Raw genomic sequence first — 25,494 nt, 5'->3', positions numbered from 1 at the left:
GAACTGTAACCCCAATGTATTGACTAGATAGAACTCAAAATGCTATAGATAACCAAAAGGCAAAACAAAGAAAATAACAGTAGTTCCACTTCTCAAATTACAGCTATTGTTTTGCAAGGTTTTTACTAAACTAAAAAGTGGGAAAGGCATTTGTTGTTTAATGTCCATTAAATTCTAGCATTTATGGTTTATGTCAAAAGAGGGACTTTTTTACTTTTATCTGTAAAAGTGTCAATTTCTAAAATACCATGGTTAATTAAATATCAGGACATTTAAATTTTCTAAATTACTTATGTCAGTCTCCCCAAAACATAGCTACTTTACTGATCTCTTAACTAGAGGTAGGTCATGTGTAGGCCTTGTTAATATGCTGTGAACACTTCATTAGTTCACTAATATAATAGTCTGCAGGGTAACTATGCACAGAGCTCCAAGAATAGCAGCACATGTAATAAATTAAATGTCTAGATTTTATTTTTTTCATGTGGGTTAACATGTCTTTGTTTTCTCCTAATATTTCATTCTTTTGTGAAGAACTTTTAACAAGGAAAGGGTCATGAGATTGAGTAATCTGAAAGCCTTCTGCACCTTACAACTCAAGGCTGGGAGTCTAGCAATATCTATATGCAGCCCTTTTCCCCCATATAGAGTTTTTGCAAATCATGCAGTCAATTCTGACTGTTATCCAGCATTGAAAGTTTCTTTTCCATTTTCAAACTTTAAAAAGCGATTCAAAATCATGTGGCAGTATGATAAAAAAGTACAGTCTATACACCTTGACAATCAAAAGAGACTGAATTATAAAAAGTAAACTGCCCTTATAGCTGCATCATCCCACATCTGTAAGGACAGAGCCAGTTAATTTGTGAAAAAGGCAAGTTCCATGTTTCTGTAAAACACATATTACAGCTTTCTTGTGCTAGTGAACATTTAGAATACACAGATTCACAAGACATTTTCCTTCCCTCCTCCCCCATTTGTAACATTCAAAGAAAATACATCATTTCGGCAAAGTTAAAAGGGTTTCTGTCTTGATGTTTTTGCCTTCAGCTTCATGTTAGAGCCACAAACTTCTGGACTTTTAAGCACTATAAGGCATAGTAGAAACCACCAATCAAAACAACAGCAACACCACCACCACCACCACAATGGAATATACTACAAGTGGGAACAGCTGTGTTATCTAAAAAGAAAATGTTTTGTAAACTGTCATATTGCAATGCTGTGTTAGGTGATTCATATAAAGCTTGCCTTGGCATGCTGAATACTTTTTTTTTCCAGAACATGCTCAAATGATCTAAACATTGCCACAGGTTCAACTTACCTAAAAAATACCAGAAAATAGCCCAGTGGCACACACTCTTGAAAACTTTTGCAATCACAATATAACTATAAAGCATGAGTAAACTTTTGTTTTGTTTTTTGTACAACACTTGGAACCATATTTCCTTCTCCCCCACCCAATATCCTGTAAAAACAAACAAACAAACAAACCCACCCAAACCAAATCAAAACCAAACCAAACAAACAAAAAAAACCCCAAAAACCAAGCAAACAAAAAAAACCCCTCCACACACCACCACCACCATCACCTCAAAAAACCCCCAAACTTTTGTTATATACCACTCTCTGGTGTGGCTTTTTGTTTGGTTCTGTTTTTCTTTCTTCCTTCCCTGCCCCCCCCCACCCCCCGCCTTCTTTTTCTTTCTTCATTTTTTTGGCTACAGTTCCATTTATAGCACTGAATCCAGTGTGGGCCATGTATTCCCAGGTTAAAAAAAGGGATATTATCAACAGTGGAACTGTGAAAACAGAAGCTCTGTTGCATTTATAGCATGATCAGGACCAATATTGTTAAGCTGTATGTAAGAAAGAGTCATTGCTCTGATCCCCTATTCAGAATGTCAGTGTCACTTTTTATAATCTTAATCTACCTGCTTTAGCTTCATTAAGTAAAACACTTTAACTCCTTAAAATTGTTAAGAAAGTGACTTCTTGGTTGTTGTTTTTATACCTAAGGTTTCTACAGTTTCTAAAAGACTGATCTGATGTTTTGCATTATAACATGATATTTTTAGGGCAACAGTATATATGCATTAGTACTTATGTACAACAGTTTGAAATATCTTTGAATTTACTTTCCAATAGAACTATTAGAAAAGTGAAAGTAACCTAATGCAAATCAGTCAAATAAGAATTTAAACTTATATTTAAAGCTTATGTTCCAATACACCATATAATGGCATAAGTTCTTCTAATAGGATTGTTTTCAACGGCTGTATAAATCCCTGACAAGATTTGAGCATTGTTTTGAATGTGAATCACCTCTGTCTTGGTATCTCAAATTTACTTCTACTCAGGAATGTGCAAATGATTTTATACAGCACGATGCTAGTACCGCTCTGTACTATAGTATTTTGTTTTGTAAATAAAAACAACAACAAATCCCTAGTCAGAAATAAACTGACAAAATTTACATTCTTCTCTCTTAAAAAAGTAAATAAAATAACATTATTTAAAATGTGAATTAGCTATAAGACATACGATACAATTACATAGATACATATCAATACAGCACATTCAATTTGCCAAAAATTAATGATTACAAAGCCAATATGGATGCTGCCATATATATATATATATATATGTATGTACAATGATTATAGCATTCATAATTGCACTATACCTACAACCAGTTTTAAATTACAAGGTGTTTTAAGAGGGAGCAAAAAATAGCAACTGTTCTTATTATCCTTCTTTTGGATTTGAGAGGGTAGAGGACGAAAAACATCTCATTAGTATTTACTGTTAACTTTGGCAATCAACCAATAAGCCATTTTTTCCACCTCCCATCTGCTGCTATGTGGCAGCTATTTTTGTGTTAAGTGCACTCTACTGCCAGCTGGCATTACAGATAGTCAATCCAATTCCATGTCTGAACTTTAGAGTTTATCTGCTAGCAATCATACCCCTGGTCAAAAAACACTTTTCAACCCATGCTGTAGAAAAAAGGCTCATCAATACGTGCTGCATTTTTGTTGTTAAAAAATTGCGCATTTAAATTTCAAAAATTATTTTCTCACTGCTTCATTTAGAAGTCTCTCCTAAGGAACATTGAGAGAGGCTATGTTGCATGAAAGCCTATCAAATGCCTGTGAAGCAATTAACAATCAACCTTATCAAAAAAGGCTCCTGAACATGATCTCTCATCAATAACTTCTCGTAATACTACTGAAGGTGCCTTGACATTATTACAGAAAACAATCTCGTCATAACTGACAAAATGTGAGATCTAAACTGTCTTTAAATTACTAGACTACATGTGGGTGCATGGTACACCTCATAGCATACTCACTTACATGTTGGTTTTGGCATTAGAAAATGGTACACTTTCTAAAAAAGGTAACATATGAGCTGAAACTGTGTGTGTTAATCACTTGGCAGTTGATTCAATCAGGTTGGTTCCCAACCCATCCATTTGGCATTTCAATCAGCATCTTACGTTTCAAGTGTGTTGGTTTTATAAAAAGCCAGATTTGGCAACATGAATTTTGTATAATAAAAATAACTTTTCTACTGTGGAAAAAGAACACTTAAAAAAGCTCTAACTTAAGAAAAAAACACCCCATACAACTGAGAAAAACAGTTTCAGGCTGTAGCCACTGGGTAAAATGTAGTGTCTATGACTTTTCTATTTGGCATTTGTGAACATAAAAAGAGAGAAAAAAATATGGCACATGGCAATTAAAAAGAGGTTCTAATGTATTCCATGTACATCCCAGATTGTGTCTTAATTACTTCATTACTGTCTTCTGTGCACCTTTCTTAACTGTAAAACTGTGGTTAAATTTATTATCCTTAGACAACTGTAATGCTGTTTTGCAATCCAAATATTCTAGTTACAAAAGTGAAGACAGAATGAAGACACCAATGTAAAGAATTTAAAAATCACAGTATCAATACTTTTTGATCCTTCAAAGAAAGTACATACTATAAAATTAGAATGACTGATGACTTGAACTGTGATGATAGTGTTTTCCTAACCAAATCTTTCAACAGAAAATATTTCACCCAGGAATGCAACTGGGGGAAAAAAAGGCCATTGTACCTTTTAAAAGATAAGGGGAGTAGGAAAGGAGGGGGTGAGAAAGGGTTAGAGAAAGAGGAAACCAGCTCGATTTTGCTTTAATAGCAAAAAAACTGCCATCCTTTGTAAATGTACAACTGAGAATTTGAAACACATTGAGTCACAAGGTTTTGCCTAAAAAATGAGGAAATGTGCTGTGAATGTACTTCAGCATCTTTTGTTTTTCCTCCATATACTTTAAATAAAATCATAATATTAACTACAAACTCTGTGGATATTCACAGAGTCCAGGCCGGCAATAAATTAGTATTATGCAAATTGTTTTCACAGATTATAATACAGTCCCTCTTGTGTATCTTCAATCATGGAAAGTTGATTTCGGAGGATCCCCCAGGTACAGTTAGACCAGGTTGTACTCCTTCAGGTTTAACTGCAGGATCGTGTCCTTGACAGCAGCAAAGACGAAGCGGATGTTCTCTGTGTCAGTAGCACATGTGAAGTGAGAGTAGATAATTTTGTCACTGTCTGGATTCAGGTCTACGAACATCTTCAGGATGAACTCTCGTGCTGCCTGTGCGTCCCGCTGTGGTCCTGTGAGAAAAGAAATCCAGCTTTCTTAAAGTCAATTTCGTATTTCCACTTTAAAAGAAAATAAGGAATCCTTAGTCTGTGATCTCTAATAAGAGAAGATGAAGAACCTTTTACTAATCAATAGTATCATACACTGGTTGCACTCTTTGTGGTAGGAACAATTAAAAATAAAGATGGAAGGAAGTTTCAGAAGGTCACCAAATCAGAGCTGCTCTTTCACTACTGACTGTCTTCTTTCTTCACCAAGATAAATCAACTGTTTTACAACTGGTAATTTATAAATGCACAGAACGAAAATTAAAAAATTAGCGGTATCATTAAATCTTTAAGAAGTTAGTAGAAATGGTGAATATTCAGTATAAACATATTATATTTAAATTATACTTCAGTTATTTTAGCACTGCAAGATTCATTAGTTTTATATGGATTTTATTAGGAAACATAGTGAAATTATATCCTGATCTGGGTCTGACAGTGTCATCAATAGAACTTAATTTATTTTAAGTGATAATAAAATTCACAGCTGCTCTCCAGCTGAAACTGTTGCCTGCTAAAGGTTCATGTTCTAACCAATCAGTTGGTATCTAAATTATGTATGTTAATGATCCTATCAGATCTAAATTAAAATTGTAACTCTCAGAAAGAAAGAGCCAATTTAACCAAACTACATTTTCAGATTAAAAGATCACAGAAGGTAATTACTTCCAGCCTGGAACAGTGAGTATTCATTCATGTTCACAGGCAAAAAAGCAGTGCAGAAGCAAGAACATAAGCCACATGCTGGTGAATCCTGTTCCATTATTCTAGTGCTGCCACCAAAAGTCATCGTTCCCTTGTTCTCCTGTTTCTGAAATGTTCTATAGAACACATTTTTTCTGTGCTGTTGCCTCCTCCTATTCTCTTCATCAGTCCTGTTAATACACAGCATATAAATATCAGCACCCAGCTGTTACATGTAGCTCTGACCTTCAGCAATTATAAAATCAATAGTTTGGTGCCTAGCACATGTCCACAGATTTCAACAACTGGATAACAGACCTTATTTTTAATACTTCAAGCTTAAAGTCTGTAACACTTCCAATTTGCGTAACTGTAAAATTTAGGAAGAGAATGTATGGAAGAGAAAGCACATACTTTCTGGTGTGCTGCAAATCAGTCTGGAGGGAGAGTAAGCTTTGGCAATATATGGGTGTATGCATGAGAACAGATGTACATATATGTGCATACATACACAGATGATACATTTCCTGAGATTAAGGGATGTAAAAAGATAATAAGTTCTCTGAAGCAACACAGAGGACTGTCCAACACTTTTACAGCTTCTAAAACACAACTGGCTCTAGCCTTTAGCTTGGTCACCAGACTCTACAAAGAGCAGTAACATTAAGTCTCACAACAGCACATACTTGTAAATGTAAATGTATTTCTTCACAAATACTCACATTTGTAAATGTGAGTATTTGTGAAGAAAATTCTTAGGCTTCCAAAGGCAACCATTTCCTCAAAATAAATCACTTTGTTTTTAAAATGGTTTCCTAGAATTTTGTTAAACAGTTTCACAGTAGATGCAGCGTCTTCTCAAAATCCACTGGCCTATTCAGAGATACACCCAAATTTGCACACACCTACTCTTATGTTATTTAAACTTTTATCTGACTGAGGTTCAAGCACAGAAAAGTATGTTTATGACCCCAATTAAAAAGATTGAATGAGTTAAATTTAGATGGCAAAGTGGTTCTGGTCCAAGCAAGAGACTTAGAAAAGAACAATCACGTGAGTTAGTAGCTTTCTACCTAAACAGCAGTCTTCAGCATCTGGCTCTATATGATACCATGAATATCTATCTAAGCACTACACCAATATATTTTTTTTCTTTTCCTCCCAGCTATATCCTCTCTTGGTTTTTGTCCTCTCTCCCTCTCCCAGCCTGTGGGCCAGATGTCTAGTACTAGCAAGCAAAGCGTGTCCTCATGTGACACACTTACCTAGGAGCATGGCTTGGCCTCCCTTTCAAAGTTCTTAGTAATGCACTGCACAGCAAAACTCCTTAATTTTATCTGCCCAATTTGCCACCCTGGCCAGCAGTTCTCAACCCTAGGCTACTTTCTCTCTTCTGAAGGTGAGAGAAGCAATCCAGCTGAAAAATACCTGTTTCTGATACTTTTCTCAGATTTCCCACATCCCACATCCCCAATGTACTGGGAGAGAAGATGGCACCACATGGTGACCCTCTGCAAGCCACAGACCCCATCCTGCCACCAGAAGTAATCAAATCAAACTGTAACTTTGTCTCTGGAGTTAGGTCCTGCAAGAATTGCAGAATTAAGAAACAAAATATTCTCAAAGACTGGCAAGTCTTCACTCCCGCATCCCTTAAAGTCCACAATAATTTTTTCCCCTCACCAAGGTTAAAGGACAAAAGAAACAAAGTTTCTACAAACTAAGTGTTTGAGTTTGGGTTTTTTTTTGGGACAAGCTTTTTAGCTAGGCCTTGTCAACATTTAGGAGGAAGTAACAGCAGACTGTAGGGTCTAGTCACCTTTGGCATGCTGTCTATGGAACTTGTTACACAAAGTAAATTCAAAAGAACCAGCATATTTCTATTCAACTATGCAGTTCTTTTCTGTATATTACCATGAAACTAAATTTATGCTGACTCATAAATAATATGATCAGATCCTGCAGGCTTTTTATTCTTCTCTTCCTCTTTAACAGAAAACAAAAAATACATTTTCCTCATTATTACTTTCCATATTTAAACATGAGAGTTTTGATCTTTTTCTCAAGCTTCCCAATCAGCTATTCCTTCCTGGTGGGACAAAACTGATTTTCTTTTTAAAACATAGGAACATTTAGCTCTTTAGACCTCTTATTATATGAGTTTCACTGTTCTCTGTTTACCAAGGCCTCCTCCACTCAGTTATCTCAAAATACTTAGCTTTTCCCCTCATGAGAACTTCCTGAAAGTACAGCTTTAGTAGAAACACTTATACAGCCCACAATTTTTCTTATGGAAGAACACATTAACATCACATAATTAATGTAAAATTAAAACACAGTTTAAAATGATACAATAAAAAGGTGCAAGGGATGGTTGCTTGCTTCTCTGAGCGCTACAGAGAGCTTATGACACTTTCCCTTAGGTATTCAATCTTATATAAAGCTAACCTCAATACACCAAAAATATAGGTGATTATATGTACAATTGAGGAATTTCTATTTATTTTTAACTCTTGTATTTCAATTGAAACTTTCACCCTAACTTAGGAAAAATGACAGAACGTGGTTCACTGCTAATATGACAATACTCATCTAAAATTCAACAGTTTCCCAGTAAAGTTTCTGCCATCCTACCCAGAAGTCATCACAGTATAAAACAACATCGTAGCCATCTAAAAATTCCACAGATGTTCAATCACATTTTACAATTTTTTTGTATTTATTAAAAGGAATATACCAAAAGATCTAGTTGTCTAGCATTTGGACAAGGCTAGCACAATTTGCCAGCACTACAGTGTAAACAGAGCACGAGCTCTGATGTCATTATACTTACCATCATACTCTGGAAAATAATCAACTAGATGGGAGTACATAATTTTCTCCTCTAGTAGATCTTTTTTATTTAAGAACAGAATAACTGAAGAGTTCTGGAACCATGGATATGTGATAATTGTCCTAAAGAGTGCCTTGCTTTCTTCCATTCGATTCTGGAATAAAAAAGAGAGCAGAATTTTAGCAGTCATGAGATTTTTTTTTTAAATAAATCCGCACATTTCACTCCATTTGGTGAAAGGATCAATTTCCAGTTTGGCACTTTCCTACCAATATATAAGATCAAATTAATTAAATTAAAAATAATAAGCAAGCAGTAAATTAAATATTCACGCATCTTCCTTTTCCAAATTCAGCTAGTTATACATAAATGTTCTTTAAAACACTAGTCATAAGAATATTAAAGTTGTAACAGGTACATTTGTTAGGTCTGAATGTGCACAGTTACAATCAGCCAACACACTGGCAGTTATTGAAATGCAAGTGATTTATGGTACAGACACACATAACATCACAAGACAACCAATTCAAGGTTTAAGAACATACTCTATTTTACATGCCTTTCCCAAATTTTGAATACAGGGTTCAGCAATTCCTAGAAATCAGCCTAAAATAATCCCAAGTTAAGTTAAAACCTGAGAATATTTTAACTACACCAAAGGTTTATGACATAGAATGAAAAAAAAAATTGAATTGTTTCTAGCATTGTTTCCAGATGAAGAATTGTTTGCATCTGGTGGACTAATACAATGCTTATTGTTCAGAACCCACTACCCTATAGAACAACACAACACTTATTCTGTAGGAACTAAAACTGGATAGCAACCAGCCAGCCCAGTTATGTTAACTTTTACCAGTTCACCAGGCAGTATGACTTTGGGGTTGCTGATCACCAGGTACCACCAAAGAGACCACTAGGACAAAAGAGTGCATGTGCAGAGGAGAGGGACCACATGTCAAGGATTTTGGGGAAATGATTATAATATGTATATTTGCTCTGGGCCAATCAATGAATATGTATGTAAAATACAGTACATAAACAAAAAATGTCCTGTAGTCAGCATGCAAAGTATTTGGAGGAGCTACCCCTTCGTGCATGTAGCTGAAAAAAGAATGCCTGCTTCTTAATGCTACACTGGGACTAAGGAGTTTTATTTTTACTAATTTTTAATAATGATGTCATTGGATCAGCCTTTAACTCCTTAGCTGCTCCTAAAACCACTTTGCATTATAGTTGAAATATCAGCAAAGCCTACAGTTATTCCTATTTGTAACATTCTTTTATCATTGTAAAATAATATTACAATTTGATTAGTTCTGAACTGTTAGGCTAACTTGACATAGTTAATACAGAGCCAGAGTAAACATGGTTTGAAACAAAGGAACTAACTTAGTCCTTTTACTATTACTACTATTTAAAGCTGCAACATGAATCCTGCCAATTCTGCTGCTGCTGAGCCATACAACTGTCAGATAACTCAAGACAATTTTGCTGTAAGTGTATATTTACTTCCAATAATTTGCATTTTAGAGAGGCCAACATGAATGGGAACTTGAAAAACTCAAAACAAATACAAAAAAAAAAAAAACGACAGCAAAACAAAATAGTAAACTAATTCAATTTTGTAGTAAAAGTTGATGGTTTAGTCTGTTAAAGTTTATTGCATGTTGCTGTGGTGCATGAAAATAAATAGCTGAATTTATATACTGAGAACCTAAAGCAGAGTAATAAAACATTTACTTTCATGCAGTCAGATCGCATGACTCACTGAATTCAACAGCACCAGGATTTCACTCTGAAAGGATAGTGTCAACACAGCTGAGCATATAACATAACTTCTTAGACTAATTGTTAATAAGATGGTATTTTCTTCTCAAATTCTATACAGACTTCTTCTCTTAACAAGACCTTAAGAAAAGGCAATGGGAACTACATAGTATAGTTATATCTGTTACATGGTCCACCTCAAAAAGTTCAGCTCCATGGCTGAACTCCAGAAATACTTGCTGGCAAAGTGTTTTCTTCACTAGACTAAACAAGCTCAGGTCTCCCACACTGTCTTCACAGGACATTGGCTCTGGGTCCTTCATGTTTTTCCCAACAGATTAAGGTGACCATGAAATTTTATTTACAAACCCTTTGCAAATTATTTCAAAGGGAAATCAAAGCAAATTTTGTTAAGGACAGTGAACTGAGATTTTGATATGCTGTCATTTAGATGTGTAGTCTGCAGATGCTTTGTAGGAATTGAAAGACGGCCTAGAGATTTTAAAGAAAATTTATTTAAATACAGGTCCTCAGTTTGCCATAACCAATTAAAAAGCCATAGTGGTTTCATTATTTAATTTTACTATGATTGATTAAGAAAAACGTAAGTGATTAATTTTTGACTAATCAATCTCTGCTTAACTTTCTGCTTTCATCTCTGTTCAGTGGATTACTAAGGGCAATTCAACCTTTATGGATGTCACAGCAGACAAAACCAATTTTAATTCCTCCAACAATACTGCTTATTATCCTCTAAAATTTGTCTTAAACTGGTTTTCTATTTCTAATGAGAGCTCACTCCTTTGCATGCTCACTCTTGCTTTATTATATATACGTACCACAATATTTTTCATCAGCTTAATTAATCATAAGATGATATGGTTAAACTACTGTTCTGAAAAAACCCTTTTGTTTAACAGGATGCACTATTTCTTCTGTAAAAGATAGCTTCATGTTACCTCATTTTTATGTGAAGTAGGGATAGGATTACAGGGAGTATAGGAAGACTCTAACACTGGGGATCTGACCTGTCAGATGCAACATGAAGACCTATCTCACCAAACTGTTTCCAGAAAAATATTTCAGCTCCAACAAAAAAATGCTGCTGATAGAAACTTAAATATGTAACATACAGAAATGTGCAGCTGGATCTGGCACATGGAAAATGAGCAGCAGGATTACTTTTTACACCATCTCTAAAGATCTGCTGGCCTGGACAACTTCCTTGGTCAGCTTTCATCTGCAGTCATTCCCAAATTGCATAAAAACATATTGGTATCACTGGCTGTTCCTCTACTTTTCTTGTTAGGATATACAGATGCGAGTGTAAAATTCTCCATCTTCTACACAACCTGACAGAATTGCCAGTCCAATGTAAAAATATAATTATGAAGCAGAGTAAGAAATACAGCAGACATACTCCAATACTGAATTTGTTAACTATAAACGGGTTACATAATCTCGGACAAAGTTATCCTAATATTTCAACAGATATCAAGAAAAACCACTGTACATACTAATGAATCACATGACTGTTTAGTTTTATGACTGAAAATATGTTTTTAGGGAACAAAAAACCCTGAATTTCTTTCTATCATGTACCTCTTATGTAAAATATTTTATGCAGGAAAGTTTTTCTATGACATTAACAAAAATACAACCAGAAGTATAAACTATGTTGTCCCACATTTTTATCCACATGCAAACTTACTCTTCCTTAAGCTTTAATGGATTAAAAAGGAGCATGCTTCATTCCAATTTTATTTTTATATGTACATTTTCAATTTTTTTATTAAAATGATGAGTTTCTAGTTTACACATCAATACTGAAATTCTCTTTGCTATCTGTTGCTCTGAAAAAATGTAATTAGTCCTGCAATTAGAGAAATAACAAAATTGGGATCATTTATAAGCACTCAATTGTAAGATCCTGAGGAATATCTACAAGAGTGCTAAAACAGCATTTTGATAAGAGCTCTATCAGCTGGAACCCAGTGAAGGGAAAGCAGCATTACCTAGCTAACAGGCACTGCTTTAACAGAAAACACATAGTAAAATAATAATCACAAACAAGAGAGAAGCACTAGTAGAGTTTCACCCATTACTGTCCTAATGATTATCTGGAGTGGCACCTACTGGGCGTACAGTAACTTACATACTAAATGAAAACAATGCAGTAATTACTTTTCTCTTTTAAAAATTGTAAAAATTTAAGCAGCGTCTGTTGAAAAAAATTAGGATTTCAGAGATTCTGATGAACTACATTTTGCTGGAATTCAGTGAGAGAGAATGTGGCACGGGGATAAACAAACATGCATTTTTTAGTGAACAACTTGTTCCTGTGTATGTAACCAGGTGCATGCTGGCAAAAATGCTTATTTGAGTCAAGAGGGCATTCAGAGATGGTAACCGTGGAAAATGAGATACTAACTCAAGGGAGCTTCAGAAAAAGCAGAGGTTAATATTTCAGAAGGTTAGTGTCACTGTAATGGACTCTATTATTTTGGCTGACAAAACCTTTCATAATGATTTTTTTTTATGTACAACTCTATATTAACTTGGAATGTCTCCATTACCCAACTAAAACTTCCAGCCCTAATTTTCATGGAAGCAATGTCAAGCTATACAGAAAGACCTACAGTGTATTTCTTGGCTAAAAATTTAATGAAGCTGCTACACAAAAGCTGGGAAACAGTAGAGGAAATGAGGAAGTGGGAGGTAAGTGCAAAATTCTCCACTCTGTCAAAAAGTACATACAGTATCAAAATTGGAAATGCTTCACATTTTTGCCACCAGTATGAAGTATAATCTTGTAGCTCTACTGCTGTAACTAGTCATCCAAGTAAAAACTGCAATGGTTGTATAAATATTTTGATGAGTAACACAAATGCAGTCAGAGGCCATTTCAAAGAGAGCTCAAGAATATTTCCTCTATTTTGTTCACTGTCTTCAATCTTTCCATGAACTAGCGTGGAAGAAACAGCTTCTGGTAGAGGACTGGGAAGACATCTCTGCAGGTAAGAATCTTATTTTTAGATCACCTGGAAGAACTCTCAACTCTCCAACAAACTAAATTTGCAACACTGCACTTGAAAATGCATGGCAATCTTAGGTATCCAGCAGAGACACAGAGGAAGCAAGTGACAGCTGAAATCCATCAAACCAACATGTTTAAGAACCATCAAAAACCAAAAATACTTTCCAAACCAAAAATGGTCTATAGAGTAGTCACAAAACATGGTTCAAGTACTGCTGTCAAGTATTTTTCAAATGCAAAAATGGTTCTTATTTTTCACGATAAAACATGAATGCCAGAATTGGCTATTTTATTAATACCTACATTTGAGAAAAATAAGCGAAAATATTTAAAATCAAATTGTCTCCGACAAAAGCTCTTTTCTGGACAGTTCTGACACTGGTTATTGAGGAAAAAAAAAAGCAGCAGTCACATCTTTCCCAGTAGCAGCATTTACAAGCAGCATTTCTAGCAGCCTATTATCATCCAACCCCCTATTTCCATTATGAACCATCCACTTCAACAGAAGAGAGAAAGGCTCTGACACTTCCCAATGCAAATCTTTCCCAGCACTGATAATTTACACTCAAAAGGTTCTTTATGCACAAGCCAAAAATAAATATGAATTTGTGCTGACAGGTATGAACAGATACAATATATCCAGCAATGAGTTTGGTACAGGTAGTTAATGTGCTATTTTCTCAAGTTCCCAAATAAACAATCAGTTCTGGTGATTTGATTTCCGATGTGAAAAATAATTAAATAAATAAGTATGAGGACCATTTGAGGCTTTTAGTTCTAACTGCGAGTTTGTATTATGCCTCTGCCATATGCTCAATTGTTCTGAATTGTTCTGAAGCATTACACTTATTTATGATGTAGAAAGACAGAAGTCCTCTGATCTCAGAATTGTTTTCTTTCAGCCTTCACGCTAAGCCATGTATGACTAGCCTGTGAATAAGGAATATAGTGCTGGAATAGAAGTGGAAGCATGCTCAGATGAGAACAACATGAGAGTTCTGATGAAAAAAACGGAATATGTTGTTCAGATAACTGCCTCTTTGAAGAGTAAACATACCCTGAAATGTGCAGCCTCATGCCATTTCTTATTTTTGCCCACATCAAAACAGTGTGACTGGAACACTGTACCAATTTGTCACCTGTTAATGTATTACACAAATGAACATTACACAAGTTCCATCTAGGCTCATCTGGTTTGCTGATGTACTTTTGCTCGGATTCAAAATGTGTGCCTGCATCTCCACCTCTATAAACACAAATGAGCTAGCAGTGAAGATACTTATCCTGGATTTCATGTAATTCTTTTAATGTAATTTTAATAAATTAGATTTTAACCGGAATTTTTTTAACAAACCAAGCAACACTGATACTTTCTCCGTGGGGCAATCTACAAACAACAAAATTTCCCACCAATCAAAAGAATAGTGCCTTTATTTAGCTCCTTGACGCACAAAAAATTTGCAGAAAACCACTCTACAAAGTTTGTTCAGTTTCAATTTGTAGTTGTGGCTGAGATACTGAAGCCCTAATTTTCTTAATATCCTGTTCTGCCTTCATCTGATAAAACTGCAAGATAGTTCTTCAGTGTAAATTAAATATTGTACAGGTAACTGTACAATAATTAATGCAGTTATCCACTGTCAAACAAAGACGGGTTCTTCATGGGTATAGAAGAAGCTGTGGAAAAACTTTGACATGACTACAAAGATGCTCCCCAAGGAAACAAAGAAAAATCCCTTCCTTTCACTTGTCATACAATGTTTCTCCTAGAATCAAAGAAGAAATTACATGGGAGTGGATTGAGGAGTTGACATGGAAGTCACCAGGTACAACTCCTTGCTCCCAGCAGGAAAAACTTTGTCATCATGTCATTTTACTCATGGCTGTGTTCAGTCAAGCTTTGAACATCTCTCTTCAGGATGGATATCCTACCTCTCTAAACAAACAACTCCGCTTTCAGCTGTCGTGATATAGGAACACCAAGTCAAAAACAGTTTTACCGATGGCCACTGTATTTACGGACCATTAAATCACTCTAATGATCCCCTGTTGGTAATGTTTTGGACAATGCATTTTTAAAAGCAACTTTCTTCCGATAACATTTAGCTCCATGCTGCTTCCATAAGAGACTCAGTCAGATGGGTCCCTTCTTCCTTTCGTCTATTTTGTTCCAGAAATAGATATTCTAAGTTGTCTGAGACCCCTTGAATTCTTGAAAGATATGTGCAGTGGCTATCAGAAATGTTGCTTGAGCCACCTCTAGACCTATTGGTTCTGTTCACAACTCAAATTACAAAATTATGCCTTCCTACTGCTAAACAGTAAACATCTGGTTTACTGATGTAAACAGTAAACATGTAAACATCTGGTACTGGTAAATGAACTTGCTATTTTACATTTCAGAAACCTGGAAGACTTGATGGGGGATCACAGCTACACTTTTTAAGTAACAGCCACTGCTTTAGAAGTCTATAAACTCAGGATAAAAAGCTCTAAGACAATGGGATGCTGAACACAGAATGAGACCATAAGATACAGCAGCAGAATTCTCAACCACTGCCAGCAGCAGTCTTCTGCTGCTACACCACTGTATGTCACATCGCAGCGCAACGCAGCAGGTTTAGACAAGTTCCTGAGGAACTACTTCAGTTCAGAATGAAGAGAATTATAATTATACCTCATGCAAAAATCTATGTTAGAATATTTCAAAAGAGACTTATCAAGACTGGAACAAAAAACATTCAATCTGGTTATCATACCAGGTTAGATGATGCAGGTCCTTAAAAAAGACAAACCATATTGTAAGGAAGTGAAAGCCAGTGGATAGAAGATAGAGAAATTATCTTTATGGCATTTTTTTTTAATGTCCACTGAGCAATACAGCATTTGCCAAGCTCTCAGGAGAGACAGATCCTGGAAAATACCTTAGTAAGTGTGAAAGGAGAACAGGCAGGAAGTAATGGCAGTATTAGACACAGTTTGAAGGCACAGAATCATAGAATGGCTTAGGTTGGAAAAGACCTATAGCATAATGTGTGTAGAACTTCTTAAGCCACAAAGAAAGGAATTTTCCTATTATTTTAAAATCTCAGAATTCTTAAGCCATTCCTGCCTGCTTCATACATTACAATCCTTTTCCACAAGAACCGTAATCTGGGATCAAACCTGTGAATACATGGATTATAAGCAGATGGTACTTCTAATAAAACTTGAATGAAAATTGAGTGACTGAGGATAAAAAGGGAAGGAAAGCTGTTCCTGTTCTAAGAAAAATTCCATGGAATTATAATGTTAAAATCACCAATTCTGGCAGCAGCTAAATCAAATATAATTTCTTAAGACATAGTATAGAATTTAAAAAGGGCTTTAAAACAAATGGTGTTTTTTAAAAGGTACAGTATTCTACTTAACAACGATCTCCTCTTACCAAGGAGGTTAATAATTTACCTCCAATCCTGTAAGAATTTCACATTTTACAATTTAACCAAAATGTATTAGCTCTGATGAGAATAATCTGAACTGGCATTTTCTCCCAAAATATTTTGTGCAAAGTTAAGAATATTCATAATGACTCACATATAAAAATCATCTTTTATCAATGTATACTTCATGCTGTCCAGTGCCTCTGTTGCTTTGCAGCCTCTGAAAATGTCTCAGGGAAGACGGGATCTACTTTTCAATAGTTCAGAAAATTTCTAATTTTCACTTAACCTATAACTTAATTAATTCAGTTGAACTGAGGAAATTGTGTTCTGTCTTTTCTGGTTTTGCTCTAAGAACCCTAGAAAAATAAAAACATACACATAACCACCACAGAGCTATGCAAACTATATGAAATCTTACATACCTTAAAACTTTAAGTGCACTAACAAATATGTACAAGCTTCAATAAACACTGTTCTCTATTTTTCTGTTTCTAAGCACTTAACTAGCTGTGTAAAGATAATGAAAACCACTTTTTTAAGAAACTCTAGTTTACAGATATACTGTTATGTATCTAATTCTTCCATAACTGTAAGTGGTTATGTTTCTTTTACAAAGCTGGAACTCATTTTTCTAATTATTGCACTGAGATCCTGAGATTTGATATGTTGAAAGGACCTATCTCTAATACATATTCAAATACAGCATATCCTGAAAATCTAGGAAAAAAGTACTTTATTTAAAAAAAGTAAGTTGATTTTAAACATAAGAAAAAGTTCTAAACTGTGCCATTTAATATAACTGCCAATTTCTCCAAACTTGCTGGCATAATTCAGAGCCAGTGCATGACCCTCAAGACATAACACTTCATAAATCCATTAAAAAGAGACATGATTCCTTCATTTTTCATCTCACCTCTAATCCTACTGAGTTTTCTGAAAAACTGGAAAGGTCAAACATCTAATAATTTAATTTATAACATGTTGTCCTTTGTCGCATCACATCAGACTGATGGAATATTTACTTAATTTACAGTATTAATAATGTAATTAGTGTATTATGTTCACTGGTTAAAATTTTGTCCTCATTTTCCTAGACAGAGTTTCTATTTTATTAAGGGCAGAATCTGGAACAGTTAGCTATCTCTCCTTTGTGTTTGTTAGAAGAGAAGTACTTCATGACTGTACACCAACTGAAATTTTTGGTGGATTGGTAAAATATATCATCCTTACTGGCTCTACTGTTCTGTATTTATGCACCAAAATCAAGTTATGCACAATCACCACATACACTTAAAAGAGATGCCATTTGAGTCTGAGTATTGCCTGTTAGAGAAATCATAGCTAAAATACAGCTGGACAGACAGGCAGCCAAACCTATCTTCAGAACTGAAGCTCCCAACTCTTCAGATATTTGTCATGGGACAACACAACAATTTTATGGTTGTGTCATTTAGAAATCATCCTGCACATGTCTCTGAATAACAGGCAATCTGTACTCTTATTTTCCATGTATGTCCCCTTATACAAGAGTTATATTCCTCAGAACTTTTAATTCCTAACTCTGCCAAGGGCATAGAAATAGAAACAGTTCCCAGCTCCACCTCATATATCCAGCAAGAGACACTAACAAAGACTCACAACTAACTGTAACCTCATCCAATTTATAATCCAAACGTATTTCTCTTGAATAAGGCATACAAAGAAAGAAACATGTTTACTACTGACCATCCATCAGGCACCATTTTGAAATAAAAATCAAGAGTCTTTATTTCCTAAGGAGGAAGGTCATGTAAGTACCACCAGCCCCCCATAAAGAAAATAGTACTTTTTAAAGATTTCTATTTACTCATGACAATGATATTAATGAAAAACTGTATTAACTAAAAAAGATGACACAAATGATTAAACACTACACTTTTCTTTGTAAAAATGTACTATAGGAAATGAGACTTCTGGCAATATACAGTGGACTAATTAGAAAAATGAAAGCAGGCCACCTTACAAAAATCAGTTTAATCAGGCCATGAAAGCAATGAAAAGGAAATAGCAGAACACTGTAAATTTTCAATTCAGATATTTTAATTTCAATATGAGAAACACAGAAAAAAGAATTTCTAGATTCTATCCTAGTATCACACTGATGGCATACATTTTAAGAAAGTAGAGCATTCACACATACTCCCTCCATTTTGGTGATAAAATTTCAATACTATTCCACAATTTAAAGCTAAGTGTGAAAAGTATCTCTTGGCTGACTACCAAAGTCTTCATGTTAAATCACCATCTTCCCTCCTGAGCTTGTCAGACCTCAGTGAAGAATAAAAACACCTTTGCATGTTGAATTTCTTAATTCAAGGTGTCAACAAACACATTTAAAGCCGTATTTCTGCCACACCACATTCAGACAAACTATGCTTTGCTTAATGTGGAAAAAATAAACACAATCTTCCATTTACTCTGGGACTGCAATGTTTAGAGATACAGGGAAGAGAAAAAAAAGGGAAGAAGGCAGTGTCCTGGCATACCAACAAAATCCAGACAGACAGGTTACAAGTTTGCTGAAAGCCAAAACTTAAGCTGCCTATATTGGTGCTCAGCTCTAAGACTGGATCCTTTCCAGAGTTAAAGTAACATAGGCCTAAGTGTGCTGGAAATCCTACTAGGTTATGTATGTATTACTGGAAAACAAAAACTGATTTGAGTTAAAGTCATGAATATATTTAAAAGTCAAAAAGTTTCAGAAGTTTTCCTCTGTTGTTAAAAAGAAACAGTAAAATAGTTCAGTAGTGAGGTGTAAAAACCATCTGCAAGAAGATTTTGACTTCTATGAAGCTTATTTTGGAATAGTGAGAATAGTATTTGAAAATTATCATAACTTATTTTTCTTTATGCAATTTCCAATAAATTTTCCTTTGCTTAGTATAATTAAAATGTTTAGTATTTGTGTGTTGATTTTATGGCTACAAAAGCATAATGCAAACAGAAAAAACCCAGACATTTCCAGTTTGACTTGAAACAAACCACGTCTGACAGATTTCTCTTTTTTAACTGTCTAGCTTCCAAAATTACAGGAGATGAAGATGGTGCAGATCACATAATTTCTGGAAATTTAGCTTTGAATGACACAGATAATTATACAATTAACATAATAATAGTTTTGTTTCATGAAAACACTACAAACATAGAAGTTTCCAGAGCTCCAAGGCATTTAAAAAAAATTAATCCTAAAAGAAAGTTCCAACATACAAAATGTGATTGTCCAGAGACACCTGTTTTACTTTACATCAACCACTGTCTTAAGCAATGCAACTTGTATGCAGCCATGAAGAAGATACTGTCATATGTTCTCCTTATCTAATTTTTTAACGTATGTGCTGAAAGATTTGCACAGGACAGTGCTAATGAGTAAAACTCATAAAAGTTTGATGAGTAACTTAAAAGAGCTGTCATAAGAGACATAATACCCTCAACATAAAAAAATCATTCTTTGTCTTCATTCAAAACTGCATTCAAAATAATGGTTAGTGTGTTTTGAACCCCCAGCCCACCCACTTGCTTACTTCTCTTGTTTTTTTGAAATAAAAATACAATACACAGCTTGGGCTTTAAGTTGAAGGAATGGAGTTTGCTACCCTAGGGTCTGTTCCTTAAGAATCTATAAATTTTGTCTTCATTTACACCACCTATTATTGTGCCTTTACTCATAACAGTAACAGAGCAAACATAGCTCTGTATTCAACTATATTCCTCTTTGACACAAAATAGAGACTTTGAATCCTTAATGGAGTGGGATCAACTTAGCCCTACTTGAAGACTGAACCCTTTTCTCCTCTTTGACCCTTAAAGTGCTTCTCACTCCATTGGGTGCCAGTTGTGCACAATTGCTTGTAGATGCATTTAGAAAACACTTGGGAATGGACCAGTAAAATTATTTTTTTGAACTCGAGCATTTTGTCGACAATTGCTTACCTCATTATCTGATTCCACAAGCACTTGATCATATTCACTAAGCGCTACTAGGAACATGATAGATGTGACATTTTCAAAGCAATGTATCCATTTTCTTCTTTCTGATCGCTGGCCTCCTACATCCACCATTCTGCAAAATTAACAACCACATCAACTCCATGAACACCTTAACACAACAAACACAAACACAACAAAATTCAAAGATTTTGTTAAAAATGCCATTTAGTTTGGTTTTCTTAATGATTTTTTTTCCACTGATATGTAACAGAATCTGTTGTAAGCAGACAGTTAATTATGTTTGCTTTAAGTCTGATGGGTTTTCTGTATTTGAACTACTGTGAGTCTCAAACCCCTCAGAATTATGAGATTTAAGGTCTCAATGATTTGGCAATGTATGCCTCACATATTCAGCAACAGACACAAACCAAGATGTTGGACCACATTTTCCTCCTGTCACACCAGAACCAAAATCCACAACTTGTTAAAGCTGCCCCATGTTAAGCATACAAAACAATATGTATCTAATGAAGGTTTTGATAGTCAAAGTCAAAACTCATTTTTGCTTGCAGTGTATTCCCACTTCATCCCACGTCTCAGTGTACACATGGGTGTCTAACTTGTAATTACAACTCCATAGTTATTTTTTTAAACAACTGTACTTGCACTAAAGTAGGGTGATCTCTCTCTAAAAAATGACTACACAAATGGTAACCTTTTATTCCTTAATTTACATGAAGGACAAGGACATACAGTTGTATTTTCAGATTATTAGGCATAGTGCAACTTTGATATATTATTGAAAAGACGAATCACAGATTTTCTATCAGTAAAAACTACTTTCAAAAATAACAAACCTAACTGTCATTGATCCTTCTGACATCTTCAACATGAGCTCCTAAATATATGTGGACAATTGCATGAAGATAAATTGACCAAGCTCAAATTTCAGAAACAGAGTAATTACTTTTTATGTGCTTTAATCCAATATCCTTACTTGGCATTGCTAATGTAAAAGAAAACAAATGAAACAAAGGAAGTGGGTGCTAAAACTTTTTCTCCTACCTGAAAATGACACTTTGTAAGTCGAACGGATATTCAATGATCCCTGTTGTTGGGACTCGAACTCTGAGCACATCCTGCTGGGTTGGCAGATAGGTGGAATCTGCTATGCGGTCCAAGTCATTAAGATAGCTATAAACAGGGAGAAACAACAGGAATGCTAGACAGTGGCACCATCATCCCACTGAGGAAAAGAGAAAGGAAAACTTGGGAAGGAAATGGGCTGTGGCATAGGGAGAAGTACAACAGAAAAAAAAACATTATCAGCAGAAAAGAGGGGACAAAATATAAAAATCTACTCCAGCCCCACTTATATAGATTCAAGCTAATTCTACAAGAAAAGCAGCATAATTATTATGGGTTTTTTTTCCCATACAACTTTGCTTGGCTTTCACATGTAAATTCACCAAAAATGTCAATTACATAATTCTATGAAATTTAGAGACATAGTATTATACAAAGTGTGGAAAATACAAAATTGCTTTGAATATATAACGAATTTCTTGATATTCAGTCTGTAGTACCTACATACACACACCTGCATAAACTTAACCTGAACCTTCTAAATAACAACGGGCTGCTACAGAATAGACAGCAATCTATAGCAGTCTGGTATAACTGACTGGTAATAAATCATTACCAGGTATAAAATGACAGATGCACTGTTTTGAAACTAAATTAAAAATTGAAAAGCCCAACCACTGACAATTAAATACTTTTAATTAAAACATTAAAGATGTTACCAGAAGGCAGGACAACTAGTTAGTGGGATCTCTGGCACCTGAAGTCCTGCATTCACACTGAAACTTCTGATTAGGTTGATAAGCCTGCAGTAATTGAAACACACTCCAGTTGGCTAGCAAATAACCCAAAGTTGCTGTAAAATTGCTTGTAAAGGTTCAGTAACTACAACACAGAACTATTCTGCTTATTGGTTAATGGTGAGTTTCAACCATAAAGCACCAGCGTACTGAAGGTTTTAATTAGCTGTCACAAAAAATATCCTCCAGAAAAAGAAGGTACCCACGTGTGTGTCCAGGAGCTGGCCATCTTATGAAGTCAGTGCACCAGGAATCTTGCTCTCCCCATGGTGGACATGTGGCAGAAAGACTGCCACAAGAAACCAAGTTCTTGATATTGGGATAGCTCACAGCAGAAAAATAACCTAGAGTTAGCCACTGAGAAGATAAACTAATGTAGGCATTCCCTCATTTATTCTAGGGGAATAGAGTAATGGTCTTGTAATTTATTAAATGATGATGAAGTGTCACCAATTTCTGAATGTTCTTTTCCCTGTAGTAATTAGTGAAAGCACTCATTTTAAAATAAACCCACACAAGAAACAATCAGACTTCTAGATGTTCTAAATTACTTTTTAATAAAATAGTGAGAAGTTATACTGAAACAAACAAATTTAATTTCTGCCTTACAGTAAAAATACAGAAGAATTTGTTAGCTTTGGGGAAGATTGGGGAATAATTGTGCCAAATTATTTGGGCAATTATAAAATTATCGAATTTCCTTCACTATGACTTTATTAATTTTGAATTTATCAATTCAACAGTAAATACCAAAGAGAGAAAGATGTATTGAACACTATATCTCAGGTAAGCCAGAAGGTACTAGTCTGAAAATATTTTCTAAGAATGCTAATTGGTTTCTGGCAGTGAGAAATAAAAATCTACTCCAGCCCCACTTATATAGATTCAAGCTAATTCTACAGGAAAAGCAGCATAATTATTATGGGGTTTTTTTCCCATACAACTTTGCTTGGCTTTCACACGTAAATTCACCAAAAATGTCAATTACATAATTCTATGAAATTTAGAGACATAGTATTATACAAAGTGTGGAAAATACAAAATTGCTTTGAATATATAACGTATTTCTTTCACTGTCCTGGGATGTGGCAAGTCCATAAATTCTACCAGGAAAGCAGGGTGGAGTTACTTCCTCCACTGGCTTATCTGCAATAAGAAGAGTACTTGTGAAGCCACAGCTTTGTGAAGCATGTTGGGTTTTTGAATGCAGATGGATGAGAAGTAAACGAAAATTAAGATTCTGATGGGCTTTTGTATGTATCTGCTTACTAATAAACTGATTCACTGTGGTTCTAATGCACTTAGCTAATGCAGCCCTAAAGTACTGACAACTATACTGCCCTCCTGGGCAAATAAATCCTACATAGAAACAAAAAATTGAAACACCTAAGAAATATGCAAAGTGTGTTTCAGGATAGATGCCCAACTAGAGATGAATCAACCAACACATCAATCAGTCTTACCAACATCTAACTCTCCAATGTATACAACAATTGGCTACACATGCACTCTTGAAAACAAACCACAAGACTTGACATAACTACAATCTTACACAACAGGAGAGTAGCCAATAACTGCCTAGATAAGGCATTTTTTCAGTTTATTAACTTAAAATTTTCAAGTCAAAATAACAATATGGGTGTTGAAAGTACTCTGAAAGCCATCCTGAGGGTTACTGCAAAAGTGAGTAACTCCCAGCATTACCACAAGAAATTTAGCTGTACAGGTAGCAGCAACTGTGCAAGACAGTTAGGTCTTAGCTATACTGTACTCAGGAGTTCATTTTCACCACTAACTAAGAAATCTTGTTTGATGAGTCACACTGTAGCTATACGGCCTCTCATCCAAACAGTACCTACTCAACTAGGCAATATAGAAAGGAAAGAAAATAGGAAAATACACAGTTCGGAGTAAATTTATAATACAGAAGACCAAGTTTCAAAAGTTAATTATATCTGTAATTAGTTTTAATAAAAATGAATTTTAGTGGCTGATGAGGTAATTTTCCAGGAGGTTGCTATAGTGACAAGCAGAAGGTGCATTACTGTGGCAATGAGTATGTAATGAGCTGCTGGCAGTGAACCTCCCTTGACGCCAGGACAAGCAGCCAGCATCTAGTAACACGCCTGTGATCTGCATGCTGACCAGAAGTAGAGGAGGACTTTTGTTTCCAGTCAGCACCAAAAGCGAAGTAATTATTTTTAATGCACTTTACATCACCTATGACAAGATCCAAGTCTGCGGCCAGCTTCATGGAAGCTGCCAGGTTATGGAGGTGCTAATAATATTGTTAAAAGAAAGCATGTGTCAAAGGTACTGTCAGTCCACATCTCCAAATAAACAGCAGGAATAGGATTATGGGAGTAGACTGACCCTGTACTTTCCTACATGTACTTGCTAGATAGAAATCAAGCAAGGAAGTGAGACTCTTAAGCTTAATAAACAGAACACAGTTGTTTTAACCAGTTCTTTAATAAACTGAGTATGACTCCAGTCACCATGAACAGGTAGGTCAATACTGAGCTTTATTTTCCTAGGGCTACATCACCTAATGAAGACAGACCATCAAAACTTACTTGAATTTTCTTTCAGAAATTAAGATCTTGGAGCATCTTCAATATGGGGCAGACACTTCAAAGAAACACCCTTCTCCAGCCATGAGCTACTGCTTACCAGCATCTTTGAGGCCAGATTTTTCCAAGTAATCAGGTGATAAAGAGGCATTTTCTAAGGAATAAATCCACAGGATGAATTTCTGAAACATTAAACTATGTGCATCGTATACTCTAATTGATCAGGTGTAGGCACTAAGGCATGAGCAGACAAAGGTAGAAAGGGTGAAACCTTCAATCCATCTCTAACACAATTTCCCTTTCTAAGGTTAAAAATGAGACTAGTTTGGTCATCAGTATTGTCTAATAATTTCTCCTAAACTCAGCAGGCAAAACTGATGTAGCAAGGTGCTGAATTAATATCACTAGCACACTATCAAACCCTGTGCTTAGGAGTCTGAGAGACACTTTGAGCACAGAAGTCCTTGGAGAGCAGAATGCCTCTGCTCTCTCAGTGAAACACACTGCCGAAGAGAAAAGGATCTGACTGGCACCCTACCAGAAATACTATGTTATAAATCTCTAAACAAACCCAAACATGTTGAGATAGAAGTAATTATTGACATTGATGGA

General features: G+C 35.2%; 1 protein-coding gene across 1 annotated transcript in view; it reads right to left on the bottom strand.

Moving 5' to 3' along the window:
• Window positions 1–2,452: 2,452 nt before the first annotated feature.
• The window catches only part of LOC136373985 (guanine nucleotide-binding protein G(q) subunit alpha-like), a 110,943-nt gene continuing 87,901 nt past the window's right edge, over window positions 2,453–25,494 (bottom strand). Inside the window, exons 4-7 of the mRNA XM_066339084.1 lie at window positions 21,492–21,620; window positions 20,430–20,559; window positions 8,232–8,385; window positions 2,453–4,678 (exon numbers count right to left, since the gene is read on the bottom strand). Coding sequence (XP_066195181.1) covers window positions 4,488–4,678; window positions 8,232–8,385; window positions 20,430–20,559; window positions 21,492–21,620 — 604 coding nt within the window. The 3' untranslated portion in view covers window positions 2,453–4,487. The remainder of the gene's footprint in view (window positions 4,679–8,231; window positions 8,386–20,429; window positions 20,560–21,491; window positions 21,621–25,494) is intronic.

Source organism: Sylvia atricapilla, chromosome Z (genome assembly GCF_009819655.1).
Source record: "Sylvia atricapilla isolate bSylAtr1 chromosome Z, bSylAtr1.pri, whole genome shotgun sequence".
In the NCBI taxonomy this organism is placed as follows: domain Eukaryota; kingdom Metazoa; phylum Chordata; class Aves; order Passeriformes; family Sylviidae; genus Sylvia; species Sylvia atricapilla.
The sequence above is the reverse complement of the archived record's forward strand: the minus strand, read 5'-3'. Positions and strand labels throughout refer to the sequence as shown.